Source organism: Littorina saxatilis, linkage group LG13 (assembly GCF_037325665.1).
Source record: "Littorina saxatilis isolate snail1 linkage group LG13, US_GU_Lsax_2.0, whole genome shotgun sequence".
NCBI lineage: Eukaryota > Metazoa > Mollusca > Gastropoda > Littorinimorpha > Littorinidae > Littorina > Littorina saxatilis.
The window spans coordinates 23433104-23446810 of record NC_090257.1 but is presented as its reverse complement, the minus strand read 5'-3'; the positions used below and the strand labels follow the sequence as shown (position 1 = coordinate 23446810).

General features: G+C 41.1%; 1 protein-coding gene across 1 annotated transcript; it reads left to right on the top strand.

Moving 5' to 3' along the window:
* The first annotated feature begins 149 nt into the window (after positions 1–149).
* On the top strand, positions 150–12742 carry LOC138945315 (DCN1-like protein 1). The gene is made up of 7 exons (XM_070316731.1): positions 150–223; positions 336–549; positions 2117–2285; positions 4395–4525; positions 5618–5700; positions 6377–6473; positions 7846–12742. The coding sequence occupies exons 1-7, from the start codon at positions 221–223 to the stop codon at positions 7929–7931; spliced, it is 783 nt and encodes a 260-aa protein (XP_070172832.1). The 5' UTR covers positions 150–220; the 3' UTR covers positions 7932–12742.
* Positions 12743–13707: the final 965 nt, after the last annotated feature.

The following is a 13707-nucleotide window of genomic DNA, read 5'->3' as shown; positions in this document are numbered from 1 at the left end:
ACAATTTACACCAAAAATAAAATTTGCTTTAGCTGTCTGTATCTTTTGTTTTGTTCTTTACTTCAAAAAAGTTGGTACCTGGGTTGTGACGCAGTAGCAAGTTCTGCTCTATTCAGCTTTCGACTCATAAATCCTATTTTAGTAACACAGACTGTGCGCATGGTCGACAGAAACAGGAAGTTCCGACAAGTGCCAGACACAGGCAAAAGCGAAGTTAGCCATGGTAAGATCGCATTGTTTTCATCGATGTGATCATGTTTGTCTTCGATCTGAGGAGACGGGGGGTAATTTAAATGTATGATGAAGGTATCCAACTACTTGTTTTCTCTTTACAGCATAAACTGAAGGGCTCTCAGCGGGACAAAGTCCGACAGTTCATCGCTTTCACCCAAACAGGGGAGAAGACTGCCATCAACTGTCTTGGGGCTCACGATTGGAAACTTGATGTTGCGGTTGACAACTACTACCAAAATCCCGAAAGGTATAACAGCGAACCCCGTATGACAGTGGACAGGAGGAAACTGGAGTCACTATGGCAGCGTTACAAAGGTGAGAACTGAGGTGTTAATAAACTGTAAAGGTTTTGATTTCTGAGAAAGGAGGACTGCTTCAGGATAAGACAACAACAAGCTTGCGTAATCCTGTCCGTATTTCGAAGTTATCCGGTAGCGTATGGTTTGAACATCCTTGTACATATATATGCAAGTATTTATCAACTGCATCTGCTATGAGTGTGTCTTATGAGTATGATCTACGAGTGTGAACTGTGAGTTTAAGGATAATGTCATTTGTTGCCAATCACTACAGACTGCATGGGTCTGACTTGGAGATTAGTCAGGCGGAATGATTTGGTTCCAGCCTTTGTCGGGAAGTTTCACTCAGTGGTAGACTGATATGATATAAGAAAAGAAAAAGTGAACTAAATATTTGAAAAGAAATAATCTTAGAAATAGTCTTAGAAAGGTTAAATTTTGTATGAATAGGACTAGTTTTTAGAGTTCAGGTCCCATATATATATATGATGCTGTGCCAGAACTTGCCTAGCTGTAAAATGGGACACTTGAGACACAAATAAAACTTCACATAGTTCTTCCTTCATGTTGCAGTTTGAAAGAGCATGTTATTCTGCATGTGTTTCAGATTTTAGAAAGATAACTAAAAGTAAAAGCATCGTTTACAAGAAATGAACAAACAAAAACGGGCAACTGCACTGCATGGTTGGTGTTCCATTGAGAAAATTACGATCGTTACTGTTTGACATGAAAAATGTAGCTGACTTTCTTTGACAAAGAAACCGAATTAAAACACAGGTTAAAGATTATAGTTTGGTAAATAACGTTCAAAGAAGGCAGTTTGTAGCTCCCATTTAGTGATTTACATCATTTTTAACCAGAGCCCCCAGTTGAGTAGAGGACGAACTTTCCTTTTAATAGGAAAATTGGACACAGTGTGTAACGATTGTAATACATCAATTTCCAAGCCGTTTGCGCGATAACAGTTTATAATTTTGTATTTATTTTAGAATAGGTTTCCAGAATAAATCTCCTTTTACAAGTACACACATGAAATGGGGGGCTAGTTGATGAAAAACAGGTAACTCGGAGAATTATCCCGGGCCGTTCAAAGTGTCTCACTTTCAAACACCACTTCAAGCCTACAAGGTTGTGACTTTTTTCTTTTTATTTGCGTACAGAATTCACTTCAAACAGCATAGCTGTATGTATTTATTTTTTCTCTGAGGTATTTTCCTCTTGAGACTAGAGATAGGCAAAGACAATTTTGGTCAAGCTGTAGTCGTTTCCCGCTGACCTTGTTCCAGCACAGCATCATAAATATATATCTTCAAAAGACCTACTGAGTAGATCTAATGACATTATCGAATGTTATCTCATTAGATGTTCTTGTCCAGGTATCCTAGCAACTTTGATTTGATTAATCAAACGGTGGTACTATATTTACGAAGTGTATTCAAGTGAACTGCACCAGGCACGTCTTCTATTTATCAGACTTCTTCCTTTTTTTAAGGCCTGATTTTCTCACATTTTTGGAGGTCTTAAACGTAGGGTTCCACTTTTGTTCTATTCTTACCTGTGTAACTGACTTGCTGTGTTTTCAGACCCCCATGAAGAGGACAAGATGACAGTCGACGGTGTGATGAAGTTTCTGGAAGACCTTCAGCTGAACCCAGAGTCCCTCACTGTGCTCATTCTGGCATGGCGCTTCAAGGCAGCTACTCAGTGCGAGTTCTCAAAGGAAGAATTTGTCAACGGCATGGTGGAAATGGGGTAGGGTTTTTACACAGCCATCCCCTCCTCCCTCCCTCCCTGACACTCGCAAAAAAATACACACATGCACACAACGGAATTAAAAGCGCAGATTGTTTGATAATATTCGTAAAGAAAATTAGTGGTGAATGAAGTTAATCCACACAAGGCACACAGGACACACATGTGGGGGGGGGGGGGGGGGGGGGGTATTGTTTTCACACAGCCAAGCCCCTCCTCAGTCCGTGACACCCACGAAAAGATACACATATGCATACAATGAAATCTTCTTCTTCTTCTTCTTGTCGATCACTCAGATTGAAACTCCGGTTCTCCGCGCTAATGTTGCCGTGCGCTGTAGGCTGTAGGTCGTCCAGACTGCCATAGAGCTTCCCTTGCACATATATATACAATGAAATGAAAATCGCAGCTTTTTTCATGATATTAGTGAAGAGAATTAGTGGTTAAATCTATACAGTCCATGCACATTATGGGGGGGGGGACACAGCGGGGAGGGGGGGGCACAGCAGGGGGGGGGGGCACAGCAGGGGGGGGGGGGGGCACAGCTACCCTTCTGTTTTTGCAATGTCGCCAAAAAGTAGCTGGAACATTGTTTCGTGATAGAGTCTCAAAAGTGGAGTGTTGCAAGGATGCTTTATTGACGAAGATGAGGGGGATAAGATACTCGGGGATATCAATGAAATCAAGTCGGACAATAAAATTACATTCTTTTGAATGTACACTGCCGGTGGTTCTGCGAAGTAACATCAGGCCGTGCTGAAGGCAAAAGTCACTGCATGGTAACGATTGAGAATCTGAGGATAGAATGCAGTGTATGACATTTTACACTTCATACAGGATTGAAAGCATAGTTTAAACAAGAAAGACGACGGGTGGTCATCAAAGACAGGTTGAGACCATCTGGTGTAATTGACTGCACGCGGCCACGTTAGACTGGTGGTCGCTATGGAAAGGTCAAGTATGGGGTGGAACCAATCCAAGATTCTTAGGGGTGGTTATTATCGAGAGGTGGTGGCCTCGACAGGTCTGACTGTATTACAGTGGAACCCCCCTGTTATTAGTTTTAAGACCTCCAAAATCTGAGAAAATCAGATCTTAACAAGTCGCGTAAGGCGAAAATACAACATTTAGTCAAGCTCAGTCGAACTCACAGAATGAAACTGAACGCACTGCATTTTTTTCACAATGACCGTAGTCCGCCGCTTGTGCAAAACGGAGTGAAACTGACGAGCCTGTTCAGCGCGGTAGTGGTTTCGCTGTGCTGCATAGCACGCTTTTCTGTACCTCTCTTCGTTTTAACTTTGTGAGCGTGTTTTTAATCCAAACATATCATATCTATATGTTTTTGGAATCAGGAACCGACAAGGAATAAGATGAAATTGTTTTTAAATCGATTTCGGAAATTTAATTTTGATCATAATTTTTATATTTTTAATTTTCAGAGCTTGTTTTTAATCCAAATATAACATATTTATATGTTTTTGGAATCAGAAAATGACGAAGAATAAGATGAAATTGTTTTTGGATCGTTTAATAAAAAATTAATTTTAATTACAAGTTTCCGATTTTTAATGACCAAACTCACTCAGTAGTTTTTAAGCCACCAAGCTGAAATGCAATACCAAACCCTGGCTTTCGTCGAAGATTGCTTTGCCAAAATTTCAATCAATTTGATTGAAAAATGAGGGTGTGACAGTGCCGCCTCAACTTTTACAGAAAGCCGGATTTGACGTCATCAAAGGTATTTATCGAAAAAATGAAAAAAAACGTCCGGGGATATCATTCCCAGGAACTCTCATGTCAAATTTCATAAAGATCGGTCCAGTAGTTTAGTCTGAATCGCTCTACACACACACACAAGCACAGACAGACACACACACACACACATACACCACGACCCTCGTCTCGATTCCCCCTCTATGTTAAAACATTTAGTCAAAACTTGACTAAATGTAAAAAGGAGGGGGTGTTAAAGTGGGGGTAAATTTACAGAGGTTTTGAACAGAAAGTCTGGGAAAAAAGGGTCTTAAAAGGAAGGGAGTCTTTAATTGGGGGGTCATAAATGGGGGGTTCCTCTGTAGTATTGTGATTATGATTGTTTGTCCTCAGGTGTGATAGCATCGACAAACTTCGTGGCAAATGCAGTGGACTGGAACAAGAGATTGTTGACCCAACACGCTTCAAAGACTTTTATCAGTTTACCTTCAACTATGCCAAGAACCCAGGGCAGAAGGGTCTCGGTAAGTCAGGCCTTTCTTTGAATACCTGAACGACTTATTAGGTTTTGACCTAGGTGTTTGTTTATGTGTGTGGCAAAAGTGCACATGATGAACCTGTGAGGAAACGCACTAGTGACTGACACAATGTCATTAGCACAAGCACTAGCAGCATTTTGTTTTGTTGTTGTTGCAATGTTTGGGTTTTGTTTGAATGCTTATCTGGGTGTTTTTTCTACACGTGTGTCTGGGGGAGTGGATGTTTACAGTAAGATATATATATTTTATTATTTTTTATTTGGTGTTTAACGTCGTTTTCAACCACGAAGGTTATATCGCGACGAGGGAAAGGGGGGAGATGGGATAGGGGAAAGGGGGGAGATGGGATAGAGCCACTTGTTAAGTGTTTCTTGTTCACAAAAGCACTAATCAAAAAATTGCTCCAGGGGCTTGCAATGTAGTACAATATATGACCTTACTGGGAGAATGCAAGTTTCCAGTACAAAGGACTAAACATTTCTTACATACTGCTTGACTAAAATCTTTACAAACATTGACTATATTCTATACAAGAACCACTCAACAAGGGTAAAAGGAGAAACAGAATCCGTTAGTCGCCTCTTACGACATGCGGGGGGCAGAGAAATAAGGATGTGGAAAAGAAGACTTTTGGTAAGTGAAATAAAGGTGATGGATCCAGTCAGGTAGAAATAAGACAACAAGAAAAGAATTGGAAAACTGCAGGGAATAGTAGGGAGAGTTTTCTTGGAAGGAAATATAGGCGAAAGGACTGGTAAGGCAGAAATAAGACAAAAGAAGAGAAGTAAAGGGGTGGGGTAGCTCTGTGGAAACACTCCCGCCACGTGAAGGCGACCCCATGGGAGCGATATATATATATATATTCAAAGAGTGTATGTGTGTTCTGTTCTCCAGTCTCTTTTAGCATTTCCAGAATATAATTTTGAGATAAAAAAAAACCCGGAGAGAATAAGAAACTTTCAGTTCTAAAATCAACCCCCCTATTTGAAGGAAGATGTATGCCTGCATGTTCTTACTGTAGTTACATTACAACACTTGGGTTTGCAATGATTGATTATACTTTTATTCTGATTACAGATCTGGATATGGCGATCGCATACTGGAATATTGTGTTAGCAGGAAGGTTCAGGTTTCTCGATCTTTGGTGCAAATTTCTACAGGTAAAGTCATTTTGCTTTGTCTTAGTTGATTTTACAATAGGCTTGGAAACCCCAAGGTTCTTGTAGGGAATAATGTGTTGTCATCTTGCTGCCTATGTGGTATAAGAAGAAGGCATTTTGTTTTTGCATTGGACGATATTCAGGAATAATTTGGGTTTGTATGGGTTGTGAATACTCTTGGAAAATATGAGGCAGCCTTTCCCGCATGACAGTATAGGCCAATCACTAGTGAGCGGTGTGTCTCCGCTTGTGGACAAGGAACATGTCAACATCGTCATGGTATTTTGGCGTAAGTCATTTTGGACAGCTTTTCCACAGAAGGCCAAAACTGTTTATTTTTTTATCAGAAAATAGTGTTCATATTTGTACCTGGTATAGATAGAAAGACAAAAGAACGTTAAATCATGTATTGTCCATCGTATTTTAGAGACTGTTTCTTGTTAAGAATGATTTACTTAATCAATTTTTTGCCAAAATTCCATGACAATGTGTGGAGACGAGCCTTTCGCTAGTGATTGTAAGCAACACTAAAGACATGTGTAGCATTTGTGGGAAGCACTGTGGGATAATTCAATCCTAGTTACCGTATATTCCTGCAAGTGGCTTCAGAAGCTGTGCTAGTCAGTAACAAAAGTGGTCTCAGGTTTTGATTTAAATATGTTTTTTCTGTGTGCAGGAAAATCACAAGCGATCTATTCCAAAAGACACATGGAACTTGTTGTTGGACTTCTGTATCCAGATTAACGATGATATGAGTAATTACGACGAAGAAGGTAAATCACTTACCCTTGCCGATGACATTTAACTGTTGAACACTGCACACTGCCAGTATTTAATACAGTGGAACCCCTATTTTAAGACAGTCTATACAAATCTGAGAAAACAAGATCTTTAACAGGAGGGGGTCTGAAACTGGGGGTAAATTTACCCATTTTCTGGACAGAAAGTCTGAGAAAACAAGGTCTTAAAAGGGAGGGAGTCTTAAATTTGCCCCCCGCGGGTTAGGTTACTTACTTACTGCCTTTCACGTCTGGTGGCGTGTAAGGCAGCGACCCCGCGGGTTAGGGGGAGTCCCATATTGGTTGGGACGAGAAAGAATTTACCCGATGCTCCCCAGCATGTCGTAAGAGGCGACTAACGGATTCTGTTTCTCCTTTTACCCTTGTTAAGTGTTTCTTGTATAGAATATAGTCAATGTTTGTAAAGATTTTAGTCAAGCAGTATATAAGAAATGTTAAGTCCTTTGTACTGGAAACTTGCATTCTCCCAGTAAGGTAATATATTGTACTACGTTGCAAGCCCCTGGAGCAAATTTTTGATTAGTGCTCTTGTGAACAAGAAACAATTGACAAGTGGCTCTATCCCATCACCCCCCTTCCCTCCGTCGCGATATAACCTTGAACGGTTGAAAATGACGTTAAACACCAAATAAAGTAAAGTAAAGTCTTAAATTTGGTGGGGGGGGGGGGGGGGGGGGGGGGGGGGAGAGGTAAAGGGGGGTTCCACTGTAATAAGTTCTGCATTTGAGTGATGGCATTCATCCCACGGCTTGGCTATTTGTAGAAAAATAGCATCCAAAGAAGTTACTTTCAAGAGATCTTTCAAAAGGTTACAAAGGCCCTGCCATGTGTACTTATAAAATTATAATTAAAGGTATCTGGCTTCTTCATGGCTGTGCTTAGAGAGATAGAGAGATAAACATTTTCTTGAATTTGTGGTTTGTAGCACACGCCACCCTTGTGTTCACGGAACAAAACAAGTTGTTGCTGTTGTTACTGTATTTAAAAAATATTTTATGTGCACATTATCTTCTTCAGTGCAATGTGTTATTCATTGATGTGTGTATGTTTGCACTGTAAATAATGTTATGTAACCCTAAACCCTAACCCTAATCTTTTGCCCGCAATGATTGTACAGCTCTTCGAGCAGAGTTTAACCCTGGATACACGCGCTTAATAAATAGTATTTATTATTATTATTATTATTATTCAATCGACAAAAAAAAACACCTACACCAACAGTTACTGAATATACAAATCAACTTGAAAAGTTTTAAGAAATTTTGAGAATTCGTTTTCTTTTTTTCATGTTAAATCAACTTAATGCAAACTCAAAACCATTGTGCTTTTTTCTATTTTCTCACAGGAGCATGGCCCGTACTGATTGACGACTTTGTAGAATATGCAAGACCTTCTGTGCAAGGTCGACGGGGTACCAGCACGACAGTATAACCTTTGTGTTTCCTTAGCTACCCCCCCCCCCCCCCTCCTCCTCCTTCCTTCACCCTTATCCTCAGATCAGACTTTCAAACTGATCTCTTTATTCAGCGCTTTGAATCGGCACCACAAGCATCCATTGTGCGACACAGGCCGCAGCAGCAAATAATCTCCGGTCTTCAGCGGACTGGTTGCATGGGTTACGAGGATGAGGATTTCGAAGTGGATTTTCCCTTGTTGTCGAACAATCCAGGGATTTCTGGGCGGTGGAATCGCGTGTGTGAATGCAGTGACCTGACCTCTGTGCTAACCTTTTGACTTTTAGATTGTGTTTAGGTTGGTTTCATGCAGAATCATGTGATGAGACTCATCTGACTGAGCAATGATAGGCAACACGTTGTATCTGTTCAGTTAAGCATCTTGACACCTTCCCACTTTTGAATTTACTGGTTTCAGTATAGAAGAAAAACAAACAAAGAAAGAGGCTGATTCGCATTGAGTTGTCAAATAGTGCAATTTTGCTTTTAGACTTGCCAGGAAAAGTCAAAAGTTGGAAGGTGTTTTCAGGTAATGGCTCTAATGTGCGTGTGAGTTTTGAGTATGTGAGTGTGAGTGAGTGAGTCAAGTGATGTGGTACCTGCTGTGAAAGAGTTAATTGCTTGCTTCGTTGATGATGAAATCATATGATATACTCTTATGCAGTAGCTGAGTTTCAGTGTGTTACAGTGAAGCCTGCGTGTTACTGTTTGTAGAAAATGGCTGAACTGTTTTTGTTTTTCTTCAAACTGAGATGTGTGTATTTCTCGTAGGTAATATCAGTCAAGACGGTGAGTTGTCTCTTACTGCATGGATGAAACTTAGTTCCATCAAGAAATCAGACATTTCTGTTTTGAAAACAGACTTCTTATTTCCTGATATATTTCATACATGTTCATAACCTTCAAGAAGGAAAAACGGCAGGAAAAAAATGAACTTAGAACATCTGAACTCCAAACCATTTTTTCCTGATTTCAGAGATTCTCAGGTTTCACTGATTGTGAAACAAGTGGTGGCAAAGGAAAATATTTATTGTCTTCACAATCGCAAAGTTACTGTTTATAGGACTCCCAACATTCGCCCCACCTAGAGGGACCCTGGAGCCCCTATTTTAATCAGTATACTTTTAGAGGGTATGAAGACCAGGAGGGCTATTCATGTTGATTTTTTAACGGCACTTGACCATGGCCGAGCTGTAAGTGACACTAAATTCCATTCATGAAAGCCAGTTTCGACCTGCCTAAGTCACATGACAGTGGTGAAATTAACAGACCTCCCTCTCACCACTACAATCGCTAGCAGTGTGATACCGCTGGTATTCTATTGATGTTTGGATGGCTGTGTCTGTAGTAGGGAAGCGTCAAGTGGCGGTGATTTCCTTTGATAAGGGTTTATGTGTGCATGCATACAGAGGAAGAAGCGAGGTAACAACCTTGATAGCTAAAGACATTCTGACTGACTGACTATTAGGGTTTAACGTCCTCTTAGACCAGTTGGCCTATTTTGGGACAGGTATTTGTAATACGCTGAAGATATGGTGTGATACTTTGATTCGAACAAGCCCGCTGTGGCTGTCTTCTTCGACACACCAGCATTGGGTTTGTCTCGTCAAAGTATCGAATTACGATCATGATGAACAGAGACGAGAGATGATGCATGCGTGTCTTCGTGTTTTCCAAGCCCTGAGACTTTCGCTGTGAACTTGGTACCTTTTTCGTGCGCATGTGAGTATACATTTCAAAAAGAGTATGCATTTCTCACCGAACGTGGGGATCGAACCCACGCTGATAGCGACCTACTGGCTACAAAGCCAGCGCGCTACCAACTGAGCTACGTCCCCGCCCAAAAAAGACATTCTAACGTGGTTACGTGAATAGCAGTTAAAAATCGGAGTTAAGAGCACTTTAGCTATTACATTGATAGCAGCCAACATTTAACTTAAATTACCTACTCAATGTGAATATACCTCCAGGAGATGCCTGTTCTTGCATTGTTCACTGACACATGATCTTTGGAGGCTCAGGTCATCGTGGTGCAGACTTTTTGAAGTTCTCCAAGCCCATCACCAATAAACATTACGATCATATCAGTTACATTAACTCCAACAATTTGAGTCAGTACAGACCTGGCAGAACATTTTCTGAAAAGCAAACCAACATTATCTTGACCGGTCCTTACATTTATTTGAAGGGTATATGAACAAGAGGCGAAGCCTTCAAGGCTCACGTAAGAAATCGACAAACAGTAACACAAACTCAATCACTCCGTCACACATACACACCCACACACACAGTAAGCTTAGGTGACACTGTGCAAGAAAGAGAGACACTAGATCTGTCTGTCTGCATGTAGCCTACTTACAGGGACACAACTGCCAAATAGTCTCGGCCCGCTCAAAATAACAATGACCGAGACCACACACACCACGCGAGAGAGAAAGACTACAGGGAGGCATGCCGTCATGATGCATTAATTGACGTCAAACACTTTTGACCGTGATGTAATCTTATGCGAGCTTTATCCATAGTCTTGGATAACCACTCACACATAGACTCGGAAATGTTAAAGTTTCTACCACAGACACACACACGCACACACGCACAGACAGACAAAGTTACGATCGCATAGGCTACACTTACGTGAGCCAAAAACACAGATCTACTGGTCTCATGGTTTCAGGTGCTGTTACTGAAGATCCTTGGAATCTTTGAAACATTTTGGTTATTTCTGTTGAGCGGGGGACACTGTTTTATGTTTTTTTCTTTAGGGATTTTGCAAATTTTAAAGATTTTATATTGTAATTATTTGAAAAATCTGTACTATTGGTTTCTTTGCTTGTTTGTGTATTTATTTATTCATTCATTTGATTTGTCATTGATTTTATATAGTATTTCCTGTGTGTTTGAAAATGATTGCCACTGTGTGTAGACTGAGGCCCCTTAATTTTATGACATAAAAGCAGCAGTGATATGTAGCACATCATCGGGCGACTTTTTAAAATTGTATCATGATCATCATTTGTACAGCTGTATTTTAGAATCATGCAGAGAAAATCGTGGCGCTTTTTTTTCTGTCTTTTTTTTTACTAACTTTAAGCTGCTAGCAGTCACCGCTTTCTTTCTCATGGAAAAGAAAACATCTTCATCACTCTATGCAGCGTAGCCAGTTACAATTATTGTTACATGAGTTAACACTTTCTACCCTGCCTATGTTGACCAAGTTTGTTTTTTTTAGCCGAGACCAGCTTTGCTGCAGCAGGTCACTCAGAATTGTAATAACTGTGTAGAAACTGAGTATCAACACGCTGAAATGCAGGCTAACGATGGACGTTACAGGAAGCGACTGAAGCTAACAGTCTAAGCGGATCTATCCGTACCTGGTCAGATAGAGCCATATGTGTGGGTACGGATATGGGAGACAATGAGTTGATGAGCTGTATCAGAGTTATACCTTCCTTCCTATTAAAACGCTGAAGAGACCATCAACAATAATAACCAATCAACCTTCCTTATTACAGCAAGTTGCCATTACAGAAACTTTTGGTCTTAAATGGACGAATTCGAAAAATACTATGTCTGGTTTGTATGTGTTGTGGGAGAGTGACCTTCTTGCAAAACCTCTGCCAAACATTGGAGGCGCCAATCACTAGCGAAGGGAGTGTCGGAAACTTGAAAATCGTCTATTGTGTGTGACTGGGTGACACAGTAGTCTCCCTTCACAGCAGCTCATTGCTTACTGTGATGCATATTGAGGTCTAACGAATGACGTCTCACAACGTGCGCGGTCGTCCTTGGCGGTCAAGAAAGCCGCCGCGATCATTGCGCAGACGACACTTCTAGACCGCCAATATTTTTTGTGCACATCACGTGCTCCACATAAATTGGCCGGTAACGAAGCAATTGGGAAACCTGGATTGCTACAGTGGTGGAACCCCCATTTTGAAACTCTGAAAGACGGGGGCTGTGGCATAGTGGTAAGACATCGGCCTTCCTAATCAGAAGGTCGTGAGTTCGAATCCCGGTCGCGGCCGCCGAGTGGGTTAAGGGTGGAGATTTTTCCGATCTCCCAGGTCAACTTATGTGCAGTGCAGACCTGCTAGTGACTTAACCCCCTTCGTGTGTACACACAAGCACAAGACCAAGTGCGCACGGAAAAGATCCTGTAACCCATGTCAGAGTTCGGCGGGTTATAGAAACACGAAAATACCCAGCATGCTTCCCCCGAAATCGGCGTATGCTGCCTGAATGGCGGGGTGAAATCGGTCATACACGAAAAAACCCACTCATGCAAAAACATGAGTGAACGTGGGAGTTTCAGCCCATGAACGAAGAAGAAGAATAAACTGAAATAATAGTCTTAAGAAGGAGGGAGTCATGAAATGGAGGTACAGTTACACAGGTTATGAACAGAAAATCTGAAAAGGCAAGGTCTTAAAAGGGAGGAGTCTGACATTTTTGGGTCTTAAAAGGGGGTTCCACTGTATTGTGGTGGCTACAACTTGACTGACCGAAAAAGGGAGACAACTCTTTCTCAACCCACACAACCCAGGCAGAGTTGTCTCCGGAATGTTTCTGTCGGGAGCTGAATGATCCTAAACTACATAATAATTTGATGGCAGGTGGGCCACATTATCAGCAGAAGTTCTCCCTGTGATTTTGTGAAAACACAGCGGTGTGTTTCCACCACTTATGTCTTGTGCTTGGTCATGGTTAGGTTGTTTTGCATGGACTAGTGTAACTGACATGATGTGTACGACATTGTTTTCACAATAAACATTATGATATTTTTAAGTTTTTGAGTTTAAATAATTGTTGATATGGGTTTTGGATATTGTGTCTTTTTTGTGTGTGTGTGTGCTAAACTCGCAGTTTGTTTAAAAAACATGTTTTGTTTGTTTTGTTTCTTTGTTTTCTTGGTGCAATTTACTCTGTCCACAGCCATATTGATCAAGGCTGAAAAGGGTGAGATTCTGTGCGCTATGTGTGCGGCAGTGTTTTGACGCCTTTCACACACAAGCACACACACACACACACACACACACACACACACACACACACACACACACACACACACGAACAGAGAGTGAGAGTGTGTGTTCGTGTATGTGTGTGAGCAAGGTGTCACAAAACTTTTGCAGTCTCTCTCTCTCTCTCTCTCTCTCTCTCTCTCTCTCTCTCTCTCTCTCACACACATACACACAAACTCCCACACACCCAAACACACACACACACACACGGACACAGAGTGTCCTGGTGTCACAAAACTGCCTCTCTCTCTCTCTCTCTCTCTCTCTCTCTCTCTCTCTCTCTCTCTCTCTCTCTCTCTCTCTCTCTCTCTTTCTCTCTCTCACACACACACATGCACTCACACACAACACACACACACGCAAACACACACACCACACACACGCACACCGGGTAGACAAAACAAAGAAAGCATAAGTACACAATGATTTATTGCAGAAGTAATCAGTGTTCATAGGGTGAACAAAAAACACAGAACTGGCCATCCATGCCAATATTGACTGCTGTATAATCATTACTATAATGTTTGAATGGAACATATTTTCATCAAAATCTGACTTTCACCAGAAAAAGAAGAAGATTATAATGATAAATACGGAAGTTTTACTGGATCTAAAATTTCCAGCAAACCTAACATTTATCATCCTGTATTCGGGCCCCCTTTTTGTTCAAATGACAACTCCATGAAGGGCACACTCCTTCTCGTTAAAACAGTCCTGCTCACCATTTCA